The 21256-nt window shown below is 41.9% G+C and overlaps 2 protein-coding genes across 2 annotated transcripts in view; one reads left to right on the top strand and one right to left on the bottom strand.

The window, feature by feature from the left end:
* VSIG1 (V-set and immunoglobulin domain containing 1) overlaps window positions 1–20123 on the top strand; it is a gene marked incomplete at both ends in the record, with an annotated part of 33108 nt that extends 12985 nt beyond the window's left edge. Inside the window, 7 exons of the mRNA XM_080352736.1 lie at window positions 2141–2301; window positions 8586–8693; window positions 15007–15205; window positions 16534–16689; window positions 17388–17507; window positions 18442–18568; window positions 19940–20123. Coding sequence (XP_080208862.1) covers window positions 2141–2301; window positions 8586–8693; window positions 15007–15205; window positions 16534–16689; window positions 17388–17507; window positions 18442–18568; window positions 19940–20123 — 1055 coding nt within the window. The remainder of the gene's footprint in view (window positions 1–2140; window positions 2302–8585; window positions 8694–15006; window positions 15206–16533; window positions 16690–17387; window positions 17508–18441; window positions 18569–19939) is intronic.
* Window positions 1–21256, bottom strand: part of PSMD10 (proteasome 26S subunit, non-ATPase 10) — a 40402-nt gene that overhangs the window by 12684 nt on the left and 6462 nt on the right. The window lies entirely within an intron of this gene.

The raw sequence follows: 21256 nt of genomic DNA, 5'->3' as shown, positions 1-21256 counted from the left end.
AGAGAAAGGGCTGCTCAGCTCCAGGTCACTCAATTTGCAGCCAAGAGCTCCATCTTACAATTAGTGATGGCTCTAAATAGCCTCACTGGACAATGGCAGTTTGATAGCTTTTGCCTTTTTAATTTTACTAGAGCCAAGCCTATTTCAACTGAATCTATTTCTTCACAATATACAGCTTCATGGAAGCTAGAATGCTTTGTGGAGTTGCTTATGCTAAAATTAATTTATTCTGGAAAACCTTATACCAGCCATGCTCTGTAGCACTCCTTACTCCACAAACAGAGAATGATAAGGGAAAAAGGTGGAGCAGATGACTGAAATTGGATGTTTTCCGTAGAACGACATTGTGTTGCAAGATTGCAGCTTTAATCCTGCAAAGAGCAGAAAGTAAATACATGTAAACCTGGAAGTATTATTGTGGCAAGAAACTATCATCCCCTTGCCAATTCTTAATTCTTAGAGCTGGGAACAGTGAACTGAGATATCTATAATAATATTACATGGCTTTTGTATTAGATCTCAGGAGTCAGCTCCCGTGAGCTGACAGGACAAGCAGGACTTGCAGCCAGCACTGGGATCCCATCTTTCCCCAAGGCAGGTTTGACACATCTAGGTCAGCCTCCAGCCATCCCTGTGAGACTTCACATATAATGTACATCTTGCTGTAGTTTGAACCTGCTAGTTCTCATCCTCACCGCTGCCAACATGGAAAGTAGATCATGCCTGTCTTCCTGGCAGTGAGATTTTATTACTGAAGCCAACAAACAAGGAAAAGAGACCCTGAAGAGTTCAGACAGGTTTGCATATTGTATCAACTGATGAATCTGCAATATTTACGTGGTTAAAAATGCCAAAATAGATTATATTTCCTTTTTTAAACATAGTTTTCTCTCATAGGGCTGATAATTTGAACAAAGTACTCTTTTGATATTAGTGGAGGTTCTGCTTAAACTCTCAAAAGCAGCACCCAAAAATAAGATGCACAGATATATCATTGAGAAGAATATTTTGTATTTTTTGCCTCTATCATTCATACATGCAATAAGCCCACATGAATATTATTGTTATAACAACATGAAGTTCTGACCTTGCCTATTTTGCGTAGAAAGCTCTGAAAGACTTATGTTTTCCTTTACGTTAAAAATAAACCTGTTCTCCTTCAGAATCTTTAGACAGTAGCTTTAAAGCTGGACTCAGTGATTTAGCAAAACCCTGAAATGCAGACTTATTTTTCTGACAGCTCTAACTTTGTTGCTGTAGGTCACCACTGCCAGTAACTTATATGGAGGACAGAAACAGATAAATACTGTAAGATGGTGCTCGATTCCTTTCATTAATATGGCTGTGTAGCCAAGCTTGACTGGAACATTATGGGAAAGGCCTCACAAGTTATGTTTGCTCTCTTTCTGCTTTGAGGAAAACAGAAAGGGTTGATCAAGTTATCACCGGATTTCTCCCAAACTACATAATAAAAGCATTTCCAAAAAGCTTAGTTTGACATCTCCATTGTAAAAGCATTGGAAAAGAACAGTTTCAAGCCCTAACAAACCTAAACAAAAGCAAAGTAATTAGCAAATGAAAAACAGAGGAAGGTTGCTGGGCTCCAGCCTAGGGAAACCTGACAGTGCTACTGAGTCCAAGACAGAGCTAAGAACGTTAAATGTGACAACATTGTAGGAGATGGTGACCCACAGGAGAGAAAATCAGACATCTAAAGGAAGAACAGCAAAAAGAAAAGGGCAAGAAGGGTGTAAAAGCGGGCTAGAGACAGCTGTGAATGCAAGTGCAAGGTGCAGGAGAGCATGGCGAGTGTACAAGAAAGGTTCGGTTTAGTCACAGGCTCCTGGTGAGAAGACAAGTCTCTGCAGGTGAGAACAAGTATGTTTTTACAAACTCTGCCTTTTCAGAATATTATCCATTGTAAGGGCACAGGTATTCTGGGGGATTTATTTGCTTGTTAGCTTTTACCCACTCCCAGCTCGTTATCACTAAAGTTTCCCCACAAAGCCCACGGGAAGCTGTAGTGAAAGGAGAATGAGGAGACATGTTCGACGGGTTCTGTGATGACGCAGGGAGCAAAGCTCCGTGGCTCCCAGGGCTGCCCTGGCTGATCTCTCCTTTCCACACCTACTGCCCACAGGCTACGTCAGCGGTGTGGTGGTGACCGTCCCCGAGAAGATAGTGAATGTCGCCACAGGTGGAAACGCAACCCTCCTCTGTACATACACCAGCTCTGGAGCGCTGGGAAATTTCTTTATTCAGTGGAGCTTTTACAGTGCCAAAGAGAGCCAGCTGCATACCGTAAGATATTTATTTATTATTAATATGAATTAATATTTAAGATATCCTTAAGTGCTCAAAGAATCTTGTTACGTTTGATAGTGTTATCCTCACTACAGACCAGGAAGGCAGGGAATGTCGGTGTTCCCACACGAAAGACCAGGTTGCAATGAAATTTAAGGGCAGATGCACAAAGTTATCAAGGCTCTTAATTCCTACTGGCATGCCTGAACTCCTTTAGAAATGTAGAAGAAGGTGCAAAAGCGATTCAGATGCTCCAGTGATGCTCCAAGTCACACGGGGAATGTGAAGCAGAGCAACAACCAGGTATCCAAAAATCACACAAGTGCCCCAGCCCCTGTTCTCTTGTCTGGCAGATATTCCTGCCCCTGTGAAGGCCGTGTTTCTGGAGAGATGCCCTTGCCCTTGCAATGTGTCCCCCATTTAAGGGTCAAACAAGAGCTCCTTGACTCAGCCACTATTGTTGCTATCAGGAAGCTTAGCAAGAGGAGCGATACACAACAAGTGGGCCGTAAGCATTTTGGCACGACTCTGTAGAAATTTGTCATAGCAGGAAATCTGCCACAGCCAACTTGTGTTGGTATTTCACGGCATCCCACAGGCACCTTTATAGCAGCAGAACAAAGGCAAATACTCCCTGCCCTTCCTGAGACCCTGAGAGGCAGCAGAGCCAAACTGGGTCTCTCTGCAAGGGTACAACGAGACCGCGTGGTAGGTTGGGGTGTCAGCACGGACACAGTGTCAGGACTGTGCGGGACACCAAGTCCTAGACAGCTACAACTACTGCCCGAGCTCTTCATATGGCTGCAAACACCTTGCAGAGCAGCCTGGTCTCCCTGCAAGGGTCAGGGTGGGATGTGTAACTGCCTGTACATACTCACACTGCTGCCCAGACTTCAAGAGCTACCCCTTAATCTGTTTTTTGGTGGGAAGTGAATCCATGAACCTCACACCCAGCATAACATGCAGGGCATGAGCTGCCATCAGCTCAGCCCTGACAGGTGCTGAGCAATCAGCAACACCTTCCTTTGTAAGAAGAAACGCTGATTAGAGGTGTTACTGCATCCTTGAAGATGACTGTGATTTTTTCCATGCCCTGGTTTGGGGCTTGTGCCTATTAGACAATCAATCCCTTTCCTCTCCCATCATTTTTATCCTGTTGCTAACATTTTTCTTCCAAAAATTCAAGCCTTCTGCCTGGTGTTACACCAGTTGACATAAAGATAGCTGACTTAGAAGAGTGTCAAGTCCACATTGATAATATTCCTGTCATGTTCACTGATTTCCTAGTAGTATTACGTTAGGAGGTTTGCCATTGCTGATAGAGTCATACTTTCTATTTTGTTCACCAATTATAGCAGAATCAGACTGTCTATAATTTGCAGGAGGTACAGTATGTGATGTATTTGGCATTGAACGGTGGTAGCCAGTGTGTAAGAAATTGCAGTTTAACATAGGACAATGGCTCACCCTCCTGCGGTGTATTACAGCCACAGAGGAAGACTGTACCGGTGTTAAATACAAACACTGCGCCCATCCCAAATTCTGACTCCAGCTGAATGCCAGACTGACACACACACACACCTTGCCTGACTAATTGTATCAATACTTGTTACTCATCATTTGCTTTTTTCAAGTCAAAAGTAGTTTATTAAATGAAGAATTATTCATGAGAAGGTCGTATGTGCAGGTTTCCTAAGTGAGTTGTATATAGTACAATATATTATAATTTTAATCCAGTACCTTACATCACAAATTTTAATCACTTGTTCGGGTGGGAAGTACAGCACTGGGATAGGATGGAGCTCATCTTCTCTGGATGCTGTTAGAGTCTCTCTGTTCTACTTGCGCTACATTTTCCATATTGCAAGACAATACATGAAATACATGTTCTGGTCACAACCAAGAGCAATAAGCAGATCGTAGTTGAAAGTATTTTAGAGGGAGAATCAGACAGTTTTGAGAGATTCAGGAGGGGAAAACCATTTATATAAACTGTGACCAATGATGGGAAAACACTCCCTGTGGATTATGATAATAAAATACTGTGGGTGATTCAGAATATTCTCAAGAAGAACTGGTATGAGGCTACCAAACGTCAGGGAAACCTTATGGATCAATCCCTTCAGCACTCAGCCCCAGCTCCTTTGGCTCCCAGCGCCAGCACTGGGAAAGCCGTGTGCCTGTGAGGGCTGGAGCAAACACTACTGGGAAAAACGCAGCTGGTTTTCCCCCCGTCTGAAACTAATTTCACGGTAAATTCACTTTTACACTGCAACACACATACATTTGCAATGGATGATTTGCATTTTCAGTAAATAACATCGGTTCAGTCTGGAGAGGCCACGGGTTGGTGCCCGGTCTCATTCTCCCCGAGCACCAGTGACCCTGGGCTGGCAGCTCCATGGGGCCGGAGATGGACACCCTTCTGTGCCTGGGGGCTGCGTGTGTGGGAAGAGCTGCAGGACGGGGCTTTACTCTTTCTAAAATGCATGTAACAACCCATTCGGTGCTGTATTACTTGGCCCTGTATCCTTTTGACCACAACATGGCAATTCCTTACCATTTGGAACCTATTCACAATAACATTAACCGTGTTAATGCAAAAAACTAGGAATAAAGGGCTGTGACTGCTTGTGGAAAATACGGTTTAAGAAATTACACAACAGAGCTGAACATGAAATTGGATTTTCAATCTCCCTCTGAACCCACAGCAATACAAGGTTGCAATTTCTATTTCAGGCTGGTGACTTTTCTGAGCTTGAGAAAGGACAGAGTGCCTGAAAGCATGTGTGTTGTTCTCGTACTTGTTAAACAAAAAATAACCTCTCTTTCTACAAGCCTGGCTTTGCCCTGGTTGCCTGGCATGTAGCTGAAGTTTCACATTTCATTCCAAGTAGGAAATACATGCATGGCAATGGAGGAGACTTCCAGCTTTGGCTTTCATTGTTTAGATGCAGTAACTTCAAAATGCAAGTCAAAAATATATTTAACATGCTGGTAAGACGATAAAAGCAACTGAATCAGACTGGCACTATACCTTACTGAATACCAGAACAGTAGCTTGCACTTTAAGTGGGATAAAATTATTTAATGTTATGAGATATTTAGATTCTTCTAAAATGTCCAAAATCAATGAACAAACAAACAAGCAAATGCTTCCTTATAAACAGCACATATTGTCCCTGCAAAAGTTTGTTGAAAAATCCTGGCTTCATTCAAAATTTGCCGTTTTTTTCAGTAACTAAATTTTCAACTTGATTTTTTAAAGTACAAAATTTCTGACAAATACTTTGAAGATAAGAGACTTCTAATAAAAAAAAAAAAGGCAGAAAAGACATCTTCTTATCCCACTGCTACAATTTTAAATATTGCTGACATCTTAGTAAACATGTCTTGATGACCCTGTTATTCACATGGCTGATATATTCACAATAATAAGATTAAGCAGGGAGGATGTTCTCCATAACAACTATGAGGTAAAAAAAATCTTGATTCTGATAAATAAAATTTACTTACATAATAGTGAATATGACCCTTTCTCTCTACAGTGGCAGCAAGTGACAGAGCAAACTGTAGAATGACAGAATTAAGGGAATTTTATGTCATTAAGATGCCTTTGACTAGAAGCATTAATGAATGTGAGCTTTAAATTACTAGATTTGAGGACATAATATATAAGAGGCACAGAGGCCATAGGTACTCCTTTTAAAAAGAATGTCAGTATTTTTCACTGCCACTTACGTTACAGATTTTGCAGTGTTTTGAGATATGTAAGCTCAGGTACTGTCCTGTCTGGTGTGAAATCAGTCAGATCAGGATCAGGACTAGTGCCGGTGTTAATTTAATGCCCCAGAGTATTCAGCAGCAGATTTTACCTTGCGTCAAAGCGAGGCAGGGCTGCCGTTATTTTGCAGCCCTGACACAGATCTGCTTCCCCGCGCTGGTTTTGTGGAGGTGCCCAGTGTCTTTTGGTGTTTGTTCTGGTGTTTTCATGCCCTGTTCTGTGTTGCCCACCTTACACAACGCTGGTGCAGGTGCTTGACAGTTCAAAGTCATGGCAGTTACAGCGGGGAGGATGCAATACCACAAACAGGATGAAAAGGGAGGCAGCGAACAGCGGGATGGCAGGTGTGCGTGGTGCTGCTTTGAAGACAGCGCAGCTATATATAGCGTGTGAATATAGATCTTTTTACTAATTGGAGCCTAACTCTGCTCTTTTCCTGAGAAGTTTCTCCAGGGGAAGTAATTCCCCTCATTTGAACTAAATAATGTAAACATCAACTCAGGGAAAACAGGATGCCATATATATTTTTAACTTTTTCTTCTTGCCATTTATCCCTTAGCAACATGTCTTTTTAATGATAGATTTAATTTTTAAATAATAACACCTAGCCAAGGATCTTGAGAACTTTCCAATACTGAACTATCTGTATTTTCCATGCAGACAAACTAAGGCAAACACTACTTATTCAGCTCACCCAGGCTAAGAGAGTACATTGCAGCCTGGCCTGGTTCATAAGGTGAAGTCTCAGCTCCTGCTAAGATCTACATCTGTACTTCATTTCATGCTCTGAGTCACGCAGCTGGTCTCGCTGTAAAGAATATAAGTAAATGTTTGAAAGATTGAAGCCTGCTGTTGACTCTGCACAGGCGAGGCTACAGCTTCGCAAAGCTAAACACAGCTCCTCAGCCTAACTAGGGCCACACCTTGAGTCTGCAGCCCAGGGCACCCACAGTTAAGTAAGGGAAACTATCAGAGACACCACCTGGCTACCTAAAATATGCCCAGGACAGAACCCTTGATGGAAATCTTAAATTCACTAGGAGAGCAAAGGGCATGAGTGACTGTTACTTGTGAGAGAAACTGAGTTATTGATAGACTTTTCATGCAAATATCATCTAAAAAAAGCCAAGCTTGAAATACTTGCAAACAGTGACATTGACCCTGCTTTGGTAAAACTACTGATGGGAAGCTGAGAGGGGAAGTATGTTAGCAGCAGGTAACAGCAAGAGTATCTTCCATTTATTCCATATACTGGCTTTCACCCTGCCAGAGCCCTGTATTTTCCTCATACCTGTACTACCAAGAGAGCACCACTTAGTGGCTTGGGGCAAGGAGGGTTTCACTTACTGCAAATCGTAAAGAAGAGGAAGGTGGCACTGTTCCCATACAAGAAGTCCAGTGATGTCCTCATACACAGGCACATGGGCCTGATGAGCAACTTCGCAAAACCTTCACAGGAGTGAGCACACTTGTGTCATGGTGTTGAGGAACAGGGGACAGGGTGGTGGAGCTCGAGGAAGGAAAGAGAGGCAAGAAGAGCGATTGGAGCGCACCTGTGTCTGCTACTGTCACTCTGAAAGCCCGAATTCAGATTAGCAGCATTCGCAGAGCCAGCACAGCTCTGCTGCCTGGCACACAGCAGGGCACGGGCACTGTGCTACCATGGGAGTGCCAGGGGCCAGCCAGCCCTGTAAGTTTGGCCTTCCCATCAAAACTACTGAAAGAACAAATTCTTGCCCATGTAGCAGGAGCAGTTCCTGAGACTCCATCACAGGCTTTCAGCCCCAGACAACCGAGATCATGGGCTACAGAGGCCACCAGTGCTGCAGGGACACGGGCTGGGGGGCAGAGCAGTCCACTCCAGCCCACAAGCCAAGATGAGCCTGTGCAAAGGGCCTTTCCAAAACATGAGCATTTCTTTTTGCCTAGATGTGATTTTTTTAAAATCAAGCCTTATCTAGTACTCAGGTGACAGAGCACGCACTTAAAAGGAATAACTTCATGGACAGCATAGGCAACACTCCAATGCAGAGGAGTGGAGAGCCTGTTGTCATGTCACTGCAGTCAGGGTGACTCACGGGGTGTCACTGGGATTCCCATGGACTGCCTGGGGTTATTTCTGGCACTGCAGTGACATTCTGAAGAGAGAAGATAAAAGAAACCGATACACTGAAGCAGACAATCGTGAGAACACACGGCAAAGTGGAGACAAGTAGAACATGATTGGGTTGTAACTAGTGTGTGTGGAGCAAACAATAGACTTCAATCTCAGCTTGCCTAATTTTAGGTAAAATTTAGAAATAAGGTTATATTGCATCTTGCTGTTGACAAAGGCTTGATATATCTGCACAATCCGCTGAACATGAGGCATTCTGCCCTTGTGAACAGCACTGATGGTATGGATGGGGAGCTGCACGGAGAACAGGCTCTTTGATTTTGGGGGAACATTTAAAGTCTCATTTAACTCTCAGCTCAGCACATTTTTACCCAAATACAGAGTTCCCTGTGTCACGATATTCTGAGTATGGATGAAAAGTCAGTCAGTCATTGTCAAAAGATGGTGTATGTGACAGATGCACGGGGAAGATGTAGCTGGAGATACAAGGTAAGAAAAACATCACCACAATTTTAAGGGAGCTAAACAGCTTCTACTAGATTTATGCTACTGTGAGACCTGTACTCATATTCTGGACGAAAACCTTCAAACCAGCACAGGACTGAGACAAGCAGAATCAGATGCGTAATTCAGAAGTTTCAACTCACCTTATTTTTATTGCATTTTTCTCTATCAAAATTATTTTGGATGTAGCTGTTATTTTTTTCCCACAGCTATTCTAGGTAGCTGAAGTAGCACCTTCTACCCAAAGGGCATCTGAAGGTCATGTCCACACACCAGGAGCCTCTGAGCTGAAACGTGAGCAAGTCTGGATAGCTCAAATTTGGGGCTACATATTTACATAGCAAAGAAAAAAAAATAATCCTGGATCTTTTTAGAATATAGCACCATTTTGAGGTGTGATGGATACAGAGGGACCCTAAGCTGCCTGCTGAACTGGCTTCGTCTCAGCTGGCGGCTCAACGGCCCAGCCATAATCCATTCGCAGCTCTCTGACTGCAGTGGGATTAAGTCTCACCATGAAGTATAGGGTACAACCTGGTGTAAATTGAGGTCTAATAATAACTGCTGAGGAGCAGCTGCACCAAATGCACTGAGAAAACATGTTTGTTGATGCACTGTAGAAATTATTTACTAATAGTTGAGCCACAAGAACGAAACTGTTAGAACATGAAAGAGCTGTTCCTCAGAAGTATTTTGCACCAGTTAATGTTGCAAAATGATTAATCCTTTAAAGGCTTCTGACTCCAACCCTTTTTTCTTCTACCAATGAGCAATCGTGACAAGACGTTTCTAGTCATTATTAACATCCTCAATTACCCACGCAAAAATCCCAGTAATGCAGGACACAATATCCTCACTACAGTCTGGCAGATCAGGGTTCTGGCAAAATCTGTGAAAAACTGGGGATGAAAAACGACATTTGGGGCCAGACTCAGCCACATGACACATGTCAAATAACCAATGCACGTGTAAGCATTTGCTTTCTCATCTAGCTGAGTTCTGAATCCGAGCCTTGGGCTTTAATTAACACTTTGAGCGCACAGCATTTGTTCTCTAATTAGATGGCAAGATGCTTAAGGGAGTGATGAACACTTTTTTCCCTTGTTATTTTATAAATTCTGTCTGTACTCAGAATTTAAAAAGAGATCATGATCTCAAAGCAGTAAGGCTGTTAATATCCTCCTTTGCATTTATCAGTGAGAAAGAGACTTTAATTGTTCTTTTTCTAGTAGCTTCAAAAAACATCAAACAGAAAATGGCTAAACAATCCAGTGATGGGGCGCTGTGAATTCCTGAGCTCTACAGCTCTCCTGGCAAAGCCTGTGAATTAGACACATCTGCTGGTGGGGGCAAGTGAGAAGGGGCTGGGAAGGGAAGACAGGTACTGGAGAGGAAATCATGTCCTGACACTGCCCCCTCAGGCAGTAAATTAAGGCTACTGTAAGGATTAAGTGGGACATTTTGTAACACATCTTCAAGTACATGTTGTCTTACAATTTTGATATCCAGACATACCAAGCATGTACAGCAACGTGAGGCAATGACACCAGGAGATGGGTGGTGGGAGGAATATTGACCTGGAAATTACTGAGTTCATCCAAAGACTTTTGAAAGACACATATTTATGCAAATTCTAGTACGTATTTGTCCTGCTCCAAGAAGAGAGGAAGCAGATGGAGGCGTATTTCTTCTAATTTACTGCCTGCTTTTTCACACATACCCTCCACTCCCTAAGGAAGATGATCTTTCTATAGAAGTTGTATAGAGAAAACCTGAAGGTGGGTTCCTCACTCTCTGCCAAACATCTGGCAGCCTTTGAAAATCTCAACTCAGCACCAGCTTTGCCAACTGCTTCCTCTTCAGGCAAATGTTTTCCTCACCATCACACTAGAAGAGGAGCAGCCTTCCCACAATTCAGGCAAAAGGAGAAGTGATTTCATGTACCAGATCCTTCAGAACTGCAGACACAAATTATTTTGTCTCCAGCATCTAGAGGGCATTGAGATTACCGAGATTTTCTTCCAAATGAGTATGATCATTCCAAATTCCCTGTTCTGTTTGTAACCCAGCTCCCCCGAACAAGTACACAAATAATTGACTCGACTGCCTTGGAAGTGTATGAGCCCAAATCCTTTTCTTGGTTGCAGCAGAAACGGTGACTGTGGAAATGCCAAGCAACTATAGCATGGCCTTAGACGAGCAGGACGGCTGGTGGCGCCTCCGGCTTTAGGCACTGCCTGCCCCGTGGGCCGAACAACCAGCTGAACCCAAACCTTTCTATGGTCAGGCAGGCATTTTCTTGGCAATTCAGCTGTTTTGCAGAAACTGTTTTTTCATATTGTGGAGTTACAAGGGACAACATTTTTAGGAGTGATAATCTCCGCTCTTGTTTCTATCAGTTGTTTGATTAGTCATCCCAGGCAGCTGCTCCCATGAAATGTGAAAAGGCACCATTATATAAAAACTTGCATGAGCAACTAGCTGGTAATAAGAAGCAGCGTCCATTATCGCATCCTCAATATTGTTTTTACAGTGGTAAATCATCGACTTCACTAGAGCTGCTCACTATTTTCTTGAGGACATAAAAAGCGGATTTTTTTCAAGAGAAGCATAACAGATTTCTTTCATAGTTTTTTACATTCAAGATGTTGCACTTTAAATGTATTTCTCACATCAAATTAAAAAGGCTTGCAGGAAAAGTCTACCATTGACTACATTTACAGTTTTCCCATACAGACATTTTAGGTAAAATGGAAAGAAATGCCAATGAGATGCGTGTCTGTAGGAGGGAACATTAACTGTCAGTTGCCCAAAAAGAAAAAGACTTCTATATCTTCAACAGAAAACAAGTTTTTTACTTTTGAAATGGGTCAGCAACATTTTTGCAAAGATTTTCATGTCAGCTTTTTGAAAGGCACAAACATGAGCTTTTCAAGGACAGCATAAAACCACTTTGAAGAAGGGTTTAAAATCTCCATTTTGAGTGTATTGTTTAAAATGGGTTATGAATTCACTGTCAATTAACTGAAACATGTTCCTCCTAAATGAAATTTCCTGTGTACACAATCCAGTCATACCTTTGGGACAAGATATACACTCAGTAATTAATCACAACATTACTCAGCCTTTTTGGTGTTTACCACCTTCCTTCAGGCAATAAACTCCAGAGTTAGTGAGATAAGCATTATAGAGGAGCAGGAGAACAGGGAACAGGCTGAAGCCTGCAGAAGAACTGAACACATTTCCTTAAGGTGTTCCACTGCTTTTATGTTCATAGTTGAAATAATAAATCAAAACCAACAAACAAACAGAAAGATTCTGTTTAAATCCATGAAGGAAACCAATATCCTTTGCAGTGTTAACACCTGCCTCAGCTTTAACAGTGTACACAAAATGTTTTCTCTGCATGCATTCAGACAGGATGAGAGAACACGGAGGATTAATTTTTCAGTGTATTGTATAAGGGCTTAGATACATAATTCACCCTGACTTCAGATCAAATATACCGAGTTGCGCTTTCTCCTCTACAGTGTTCACTGGCATGCCCTGAATGCATTGAAGACTGGTAGTGCCAGTCCTGTTCCCAGGAGCATGTGCTATAGCTGGGCTGGCACTCACTGGGTAGCTTCTGCTACTGTTTACTCTCCCATAAAGCCCAGATCACTCTGGATAGAATTTAGCCCCTTTTTTCAGTAATTAGGCCTTTTAGTAGGATATAATGGGCCTGCTTCTCGTCCCATACTGCTGCAAGTCACACATTACCTCACTGAAGTCATAGTACAACTTAATTTCACATTAGTGTGATGAGCTGATGGAAGCCCTTTCTCTGCTTCACTCAAACAGATGCAATCGATGGTGAGGAGATGCAAATCCAGCCCATCACTGCTGAGATCTATACAGAAACATCAGCTTAAGAGGAGCCTGAAGTTAGAAGTCACAGTTCTTGTAACTTCAGACTCTTGCAAGGAACAGTGTATAACACTCTGTTGTTGCTCATACTCAGATAAATGTATAAGGAGACAAGTGTGGCCAGTATGGTTTTGTAATTACAGATAGAGCAGGTTTTTTTTACGAGAGGTTTGCTTATATCAAACTCCCTATTTTAAACACTCTCCGTCCTTGGGGAATATGAGGGTGTGCATCCAGACTCTAGTTTTGCAATACAGGTACATCTCTAGACATTTGCAAAGCAAATCAGTTTTCAAACTGATGGCATTGCATGCAGCAATGGAAACAGGAGAGCCCATGCAGCCGTTCCACAGACTTTGGAGCCCAGTCTGCTCCTGTGCCACCACTGGACCTCTCCCACCTCCTCACTGCAGCACCAATTCCGCACACCTTGAAAATGCGGCAGTGTAGCTGTGCTATGCAGAGCCCTGTGTCCATTGTACCAGGTATTTGTAATCCTGGGGCAGGGAGAGATAAAGTCTGGAGGTAAAATTGCACTTGAGCTGAGGCCAAGCTGCAGTACCGGAGCTGCTGGTGCTGTGCAGCCTGGGTTCTGACCTTCATTTCAGAGCTTTATCATTGCACAAAGCAGCTGTGCTCTGGCAGTTTTGGGGTGTAGATTGCCTTAAGCTAATAAAGGCTTTCAGATAACATTGCTTAAAGACTTCAGTCAACACTGTATCAGGGTGGACAAACAGAACTAAGAATCAATATTCTTAATTCAAAATGCAATCAGTTGATCTGTAAAGTAAAGCATATTATACGTCTTGCCTGGGGATCTGCAGCATACCTAAACACAGGGAACTTTGACCAAAAGGAGGTTTTAATACTAGTCAAGTGTGAATGCCATTTCATGGGAGTTTGTGGAGCTTTTTCCTACAAGCATTCTCCAGCTGTTCCCATTAAAAAACATGCTGTCAGTCCTGCTTCAATAAATACATTCACACTGCTGATTCTGGAATACTGTCAGTAGGAATGATGTTAGATATATTTGGCTCCCGACCTGTAATTCTATATAGTTACCTCTCATGTGTTTAAAAAAAAAGACTGAGTATGCTGGAACTGGTCTCTTTGCCTAGACAATGGAGTTTGTGCACGTAGACACTGGGGAACATACTGCCTATCCCAAATATAGTACTATCACTTTTACACAACACTATCATTAACATCTGGGAAAAATAATTAATGTTCCATAGTTTTCCACATTAGCTTTGCTCTTTCCGATCTTGGTTTCACAGCAGACCTAGACTGGACAGAGTTTACTCCTTGAGAACTGTTATATTTACCCCAGAGCAGATGAGATGCTGCAGTTCCTAAGCAGACCCACGGCCCCAGTCTCAGACTAGCAACCAGGCTGCACAGTGAGCACAGCTCTACCTCTCCTTTCCACCAACAGACAACAGGTTTGGGCTTACAAGCTTCCGAGGTTAATTCTACTCCCACAGTGCTGTTAAGTACAACTGATGCTGCTGAAATCAGAGAAACCAGTCAACATTAAACCGCAAATTTTTATGTGGGAGGAAATGCTGCATTACTTAGAGACATTTACTATATCTATAATTCTGCAAAACTTTTTTTTACTGTTTAGTGAACGGGGAATTTCTTGATTCCAAATAAGTGAATCCAAGCAGTGAATCCAACTTCTTGACTTCCACCTATGGAATAAACTCAAAACCACACGATAGTCCCTGACACTGGCTCTGATCCTATTACACAAGCAAGGAGAACAGCATAGTTGCTCTCATTGAATGCGTGATGATTCTGCTGGTGTTCTTGTATTGCATTTTTATTGCTTCCAAATTTACTGCCAACACATCAGGTGCCTTGTTGGCTTAAACGTATGTCTTGTGGATTCATTTAAATTCTCTGTTTGTTAGCTTCTATATTTGGAAAGCTCTGCAGCCATCCACTTTTTGCAATGACATGTCCATTCTTGTCACAATCTTCTACTGAGCCACCTATTAATAATGTCACAAACTATTAGTGCTTCAATTAGTACCACTATTCATTGTGTATGACAGCGTTTTTTCACAGAATTGTCATTTAGTAGTCAATGGTCTCACTTTTGTTTTTGCGAACGCATCAGTCTGTGACTGGAGTATCCACAAAGAACGATCTACTGTCCATCTACACAATTAAAAAATCCCATTTCTGAAAAGCTTGTCTGTTACAAACCACTAGAAATATATATTCAAATGTACCATGTTCTCATCTCTGCTTTCTCGGGGGAGGGGGCCAGAAAGAGGGTGACATTGCTTGCCTTAATCACAAATCAACTATATTCCAACTATCAAACAAAGCGTCAGGAAGATCTCATGTTATTAAACTAAAAATTGATTCTTTATCACAGATCTATTATTATTCAGAAGGCCAATCTTACTCCTATGGAGAGTTTAAGAACAGGATAACAGCTGCAACAAGTCCAGGGAACGCATCAATAACAATCTCCAACATGCAGCCCTCAGACACCGGCTCCTACACCTGTGAAGTTTTCAGCCCACAGGGTGACGCGGGACAGAGTCAAAAATCTGTGATTGTCAATGTGCTCGGTAAGCGCCTTTCCTCTCTATCGCTGCATTGTGGTTTTCTTCCCTTATTATGAAACACTGAATTCACAGCTGAAAATACGCAGGACCCGAGGGAATAAGAGAATGAGTGTGATAAACAAGGGCCATGCGGCAGGGAAGGGCTTGCTGTTGCAGATTTTGGCAGGGGTTCGGAGGCAGGCAGAGCCCGGGCTCCCTCTGGCTGCCAGACGCAGCAGACCTGACACCAGCCCACAGCCACCACCTTTGCTGGACCTGCTGTAAAATCTCATTTGCCCACCAGTGGCCTTCAGATCCACTTTGTATGGGTTGGATGGAAGTAATACAAAGTCCGTTTTGCATGGAAGAAAGCAATAGTTCAACCATAAAGAGGCAGTGCAGAAATGATGAAAAGCAGTGGAATGAGATATTTCACATCCTAGTAAGATAAAAGTTTGTACTAACCCCATCTAATAATTGCTTTAATATTGAGAATTCATACCTGGTCAGAGCGACAAATCAAAGTCATCTGAAAACATGATTCCAGCACCATTTGCCTATCTGCTAGGGGTAAGAAAAAGACATATGCAAACTCAATCCACGAAAAATTTAAGTACTACTGTTAATTCTCATCTAAAATTCTCCAAACAAAGAGTACATTTTGGAGCAGTTGAGTAAGAGATTGTAATTCACATGAAAAACAAGAAATAGTGTTCATTTATGCACACAAAACGGGGCTGTGTTCTCTGCTGGTATAGTTCCACTGACAGTACCCTAAAGAACCACAACATATCTATAGGTAGGAGATGAAAAATAATTGGTGAAGTGAAATAAGTGAAGAAAGAATCTTCTCCTGTGTGCAAAGTGAGAAAATGCTATCAAAACCGATACGTTTTTAACACAACCGTAGTTAATTTATTTCCTTCACAACTGCAATATACTGAAGAGTCAGGCCTTGACCCTCTCCCTTTATGTGAAAAAGCTCCTGTTGTGTCCCTAAAGAAAATGATGCTGCTGTATGGCAGAATGCTGTACGACAAATAGGGATTGGCCCATCATAACTAAAGTAATTGACAGTCTTCATCTCAACACCTCCATAATAATATTTAGCATGCAAATGGAAGAAAAATATAATAAAAATATATACCAGGCCACATACATATATTTAATATTAGTGAAATCTTTACGGGAGACCTTCTGGTTAGATCCATAAACAAGACTCTGGTCTTGGGTAGAAATCTGTAGATGGGGCTCAATTCTTATCACCGCACAGGACCAGAACTTGAGGTGGGTGCTTGTGGCCCCAGGTATGTACTCATGATGCGTCTGTTCTCCTCACTGTTATTTTACAGTCAAACCATCAAAACCTTTCTGCAAAATAGAAGGAACGCCTGAAAGAGGCCACCTAATCTACCTCTTATGCAACTGTGAAGAAGGATTGCCTCGCCCTACCTACCGCTGGTACAAAATAGACGACAATGCCCTCAAGCCTGTGACCGAACAATTTAGTACGTAACTACAGGACTACCATACTGTGTTGCAGATCTGGAATTCCACAGTATCAGCCATTTCAAACACTGTGTATCAAATAGGGTAGTTAAAACCCATCCTCTTTTTCTGACAGTCAGTGTCACAAAATCATATTTTTATGTATCCAAATCAACTGACAGCTGTTCACAAACACAGGGCTTTTTTTCTATTTATTTTAACAAAATCGTGTGGCATACTAAAGTCTTGTCTACGCCACTACTCCAGATTGTTAAAATGGGAGAAATATTTATGCCTTTACAGCTCACTTCTCTTGGAACTTTGAAGGAACTGATAGTCAGAATAAGTTAAGTCAATTCAACTTGTCATTCATGTGCTAAGTACTCCATCCTGAAAATCTTCAGGACCTGTTACATTTTAATTTGTGAAGTTACACTGACAATAGTATCAATGTGGGTAAAATATCAGTCAGACAGGCTGATCTGCAGCGCAGGAGGCTGCTTCTCACGTTCTCATACACTCCTGCAGAATCCACTGCGGTATTTTTCAAGGAAGGTAAATGTTTTTTATTTAAAGAATATAAAAACTCTCAATGAATGAGTAATTGGACAACCCTGGTTCTAATCTCTTAACAGCAATCAGTATTATCAACTAAAGAAAACAGTTTCTCTCTACAGTGTACAAACGTCAATCTGTACCTGCTCTCTGTTTGTCACAGACCCAAGCACTGGCATTCTTTACATTGGCAATCTCACCACCTTTGAAACTGGGTATTACCGATGCGTAGCCAGCAACAGCCTGGGGAACAGTACCTGTGAGCTTGACCTAAGTGCAAAATGTAAGTATAATACATGAAAGTAATCACAAATTCGATATATGACACACACAGTTTACAGGAAACTGCTGTAACAACTTTAAATCTTACAGGCTTTGGAGAGCTCTGGAGTCTTCATCCTGGCATGCCCAGAATTTACACTGACCTAGACAACTGATTTAACATCCCCAGCTTCATTTCCCACGGGGAGCAGGAGCTGAACCTGGCTCTGACTGCAGAGCCTTTACCAAGAACCAACATACATGGAGTTTAGAGCAATTTTTTCCAGCCAACAGTCCCACTGAGCTCCCCCTGCCCCAGAATTTACAACCATCACTGAAATGGGGTAGGACAAGGACTGGGGCACTGTAGGTGTGACCACTAGTTAGAAATACTGCAGTCACGGAAAAATACCTTATCCTGACTGCCCTAAATACCTTATCCTGACTGTTCTCAGGCCATGGTCAAACACATTCGCATGCAGATTTTTCATGTAACCAGTAACATTTAACAAGAACCAAACATATGTTGTGCAATCAGCATGAGAGCTGTCCCTGATGTGGTGACTCAGATACTCAGTGGTCTATAGAATGATAACTGCAGGTCAGAGCTAGAAGCTGCACTGAAGTGGAAATAGGTGGTTTTGGCGGCCCACAAATGATCAAAGCACACGTGTTACATCTCACCCAAAAGACAGAGTTAAAGGCAACCTGAATTTCAGAATTTGTTTACAAGGACTGAAGAGCAAAGGCCAGAGTTAACAGCCTAATGTTTTCTTTAGCCAGGCATAAACATCAGGTTTGTTGGGGCAGGGAGCTAATGGACAAGAAAGGAGGCAGCAAACCTCATAAAAGCAGTTATCTCCTGGAGAATCTTTGGCCTCCTCCACTGAATTTCCATGGGACTTTGCTATAATACTACTTTTTACAAAGTCAAGTAATCTTTTTTGTCTTTCCAGATTCGGACAGTGGTGTTGTTGCTGGAGCATTAATTGGAGCAATTCTGGTAGCTGCCATCATTTGTGTTGTTGTCTGGGTCTTAACCAAGAAGGCGAAGAAGAGGAAGTCATCCAGTAATGAGATGCAGTAAGAGATTCTGTTTGCTTCTTTTTAAGACAATTATTTCTGTAAAGCACTGCTGATACTCCATAACAAAAGTGTAATTTAAATATTTTTGAAAGGTAAATAATATGGATTTTGAGAAAACCTCCAGAGTGAGAATATTTGCCTTTGTGTGACTTTTAAGCTGTTCCTCTTGCAACCAAAGTTGCCATTACCCTTTCCACTATGTCCACAGTCAGCTACCACTTACAAGTATCTAAGATAGCAAATGGTTTTTAAACATCACAAACTAAAAGTGGCAAGCTGGAAAAAACAGTTTTTAATATTTAGAAGTTAGTAGTGACTGCTAATAGCAGGTGGAGGAAGTAAAAAAAGGAATAGCAGCTAAGGGTTGGCTCAGCAAATTTACTGGGATTGTACGCTACTGGTTTTAAACACAGAAAGCTCAGTTCGGTGCTATTTGAAATTACAGGACACATGCTTGGGATACTCAAATGGTAGGAGACACAAGGTTTAGTCAACAGAATGGAGCCCAGAATGTCCCTTTTGATCCTGCTCTGGAAATGCCTTTTCCTCTGTGCCTTAGTTGCTCATTTTTCCCTTAAATTGCCAAATCTTCAGGATAGGGATAATCTCACACACTATACAAAACTGTATTTAGCCCTATGATGTTAAATGCTAAACAAATACATGCAGCTGATGCCAGAAAAAAATGTCATGTGGCCACTTCCCTGTAGCACATGTCTAAGACTTCCTGATACAGAATTCTGCTAATCCACACCAGTAGCCAGTCACTCATGCATCTGATTTCTGCTTTCAGTTGATGTAGCATTAACATCTGATTTTGTCCTCGCATCCCAATAAGTCTTACTACATTGAATTAATCCACTAGCTTCTGATATTTTTTACATGTGAAAGTGCTTAAATATCTGAAGTCAGTTTATTATTGTTTTGATAAGATAAACGGAAATTCATACCTGTTACTAAAATATTGAAATCAATTTCAGCCTTTTCATGGCTCTTTTCTGACTACACTTGAATGGGACATGGAACTTCTCAGAAAGCTCACACCAAGGAGCGTGTTTTGCTGCCCCTTCTCAGACACAGTTTGCTAGCACTGTTTCCCATTCTGCTTTCATGGCTCAGCACTAAACACGCTAAATCAATTTTATTCTAAGGGGATCACTTAAACTAGTGATGCAGATCAGTCTTATTATCTAATACTCTGTCACTCTTCGTGTCTTAGCAGCAGTGATGCTGTTGCCTTCTCAGGTGCTCTTGGAATAGAGTCATAATAATGAAGAGGTTGCTGTTTAGACAACAAAACCACAAAGACTCGTTCTTTTGAAAGACTCTAGTGTGTGAAATCACAATTTCCATCCTGTCTTCCTGCAGAGAAATGGCTCCAAAACAGCCCAATGCGGAATATGTTCAGGTACCTAATGAAGAAAACATTCCTGCAACCACAGTTCCATCCAGCAATGCAACAAACGAGTACCCAAGTGCTGATGAAACAGCAGCCTCTGGAACACCTGGAAATGATGAGAAGCAAGAAGCTGAAAAAGAAGAAGTAGCCTAGAGTTTTAATACAGCTTTGGACCCCTTTATACAAAATTTGTTGGCATTGAATTAATATAGAAGTGTGACTAAAATGGGCATTTGTAATGTGAATGACTGGACTGGAGACTGAAAAGGGTCTGTTACACATGCACTTTGTGAATAGCACAAGATTTAGCCTTTAAAGTTAACCAAATTTCATGTACTATCTAGTGATAATTACGCATAAATATAAAAATACTATCACCCACATTTATCTAACCTACTTTGCAAAACTAGTTAGGAAATGGGCTGAAGCATTTGACAAAGTAAGAGCTTTCCAGTCAACTACCACTAATGCCATGTGTATCTGTACAGTCTGACCCACAGCAGTCTTCTCTAGAACGTGTTGGCCAACCTCATGTTTCCTGTCCACCAAGAACAATCATCATGGCAAATACACACCAGTGTTTAAAGGATCTGATTTTGCACGTCAAAAGTAAAAAGAAGTTTCATCAATGTCATCAGAGTGCAGAAACAGATGTTAAGACCTGGACCAGTGAAATCTTGTGTGTCTGAATTGCACTTAAAGCTAAAGAAAAAGTCCTGGAAACTTTCACCCTGTTGCTGCATGCCATGGAATACATTTTGTTAACTGTGACCTGCTTGGCTTTAAAGTCTGCAAGACATCAACACTGTGTGTTTTAGCAGTTCTGGTTTTCAGTTAAGGGAACCAGCATTCAGGTGTCCACTTCAGACATCAATTGACTGGTTTCTAGACAAGAGGAGCTGGAAATCTAGATCACCTGCAAGGCTTGTCATACAGGCACACAGAGCATCAGATTCCTCACGAGACGCAGATAGAGCTGCTTTCAAAATTCAGAAATGAATACTGCCTACTAGACTACACCCTAGTTTTGATTGCTTCCTCTACGTGAGGTGATTTAAATCTATTTCCAGGCAACTGCCCTACCCACTAAGCAACACACTCCTGCTACTTTTCCACCAGTCTCTTTAGCCCAGTGTAACTTCAACTGTTTTCTATAGGTGAAAGCATCAAAAGGGAAGGTAAGTATTGCATGCACACCAAGAGCTCAAGGACCGCAGGGCCCAAGTGAACACACGCAGCCTCAGCAGCTCTCTTCTGAATTACATGAGGCAGATATTCGCTGACAC

The sequence above is a fragment of the Nesoenas mayeri genome (assembly GCF_963082525.1).
Source record: "Nesoenas mayeri genome assembly, chromosome: 13".
NCBI classification, from domain to species: domain Eukaryota; kingdom Metazoa; phylum Chordata; class Aves; order Columbiformes; family Columbidae; genus Nesoenas; species Nesoenas mayeri.
Note: the sequence above shows the minus strand (reverse complement) of the source record. Positions and strands in the feature narration are given on the sequence as shown.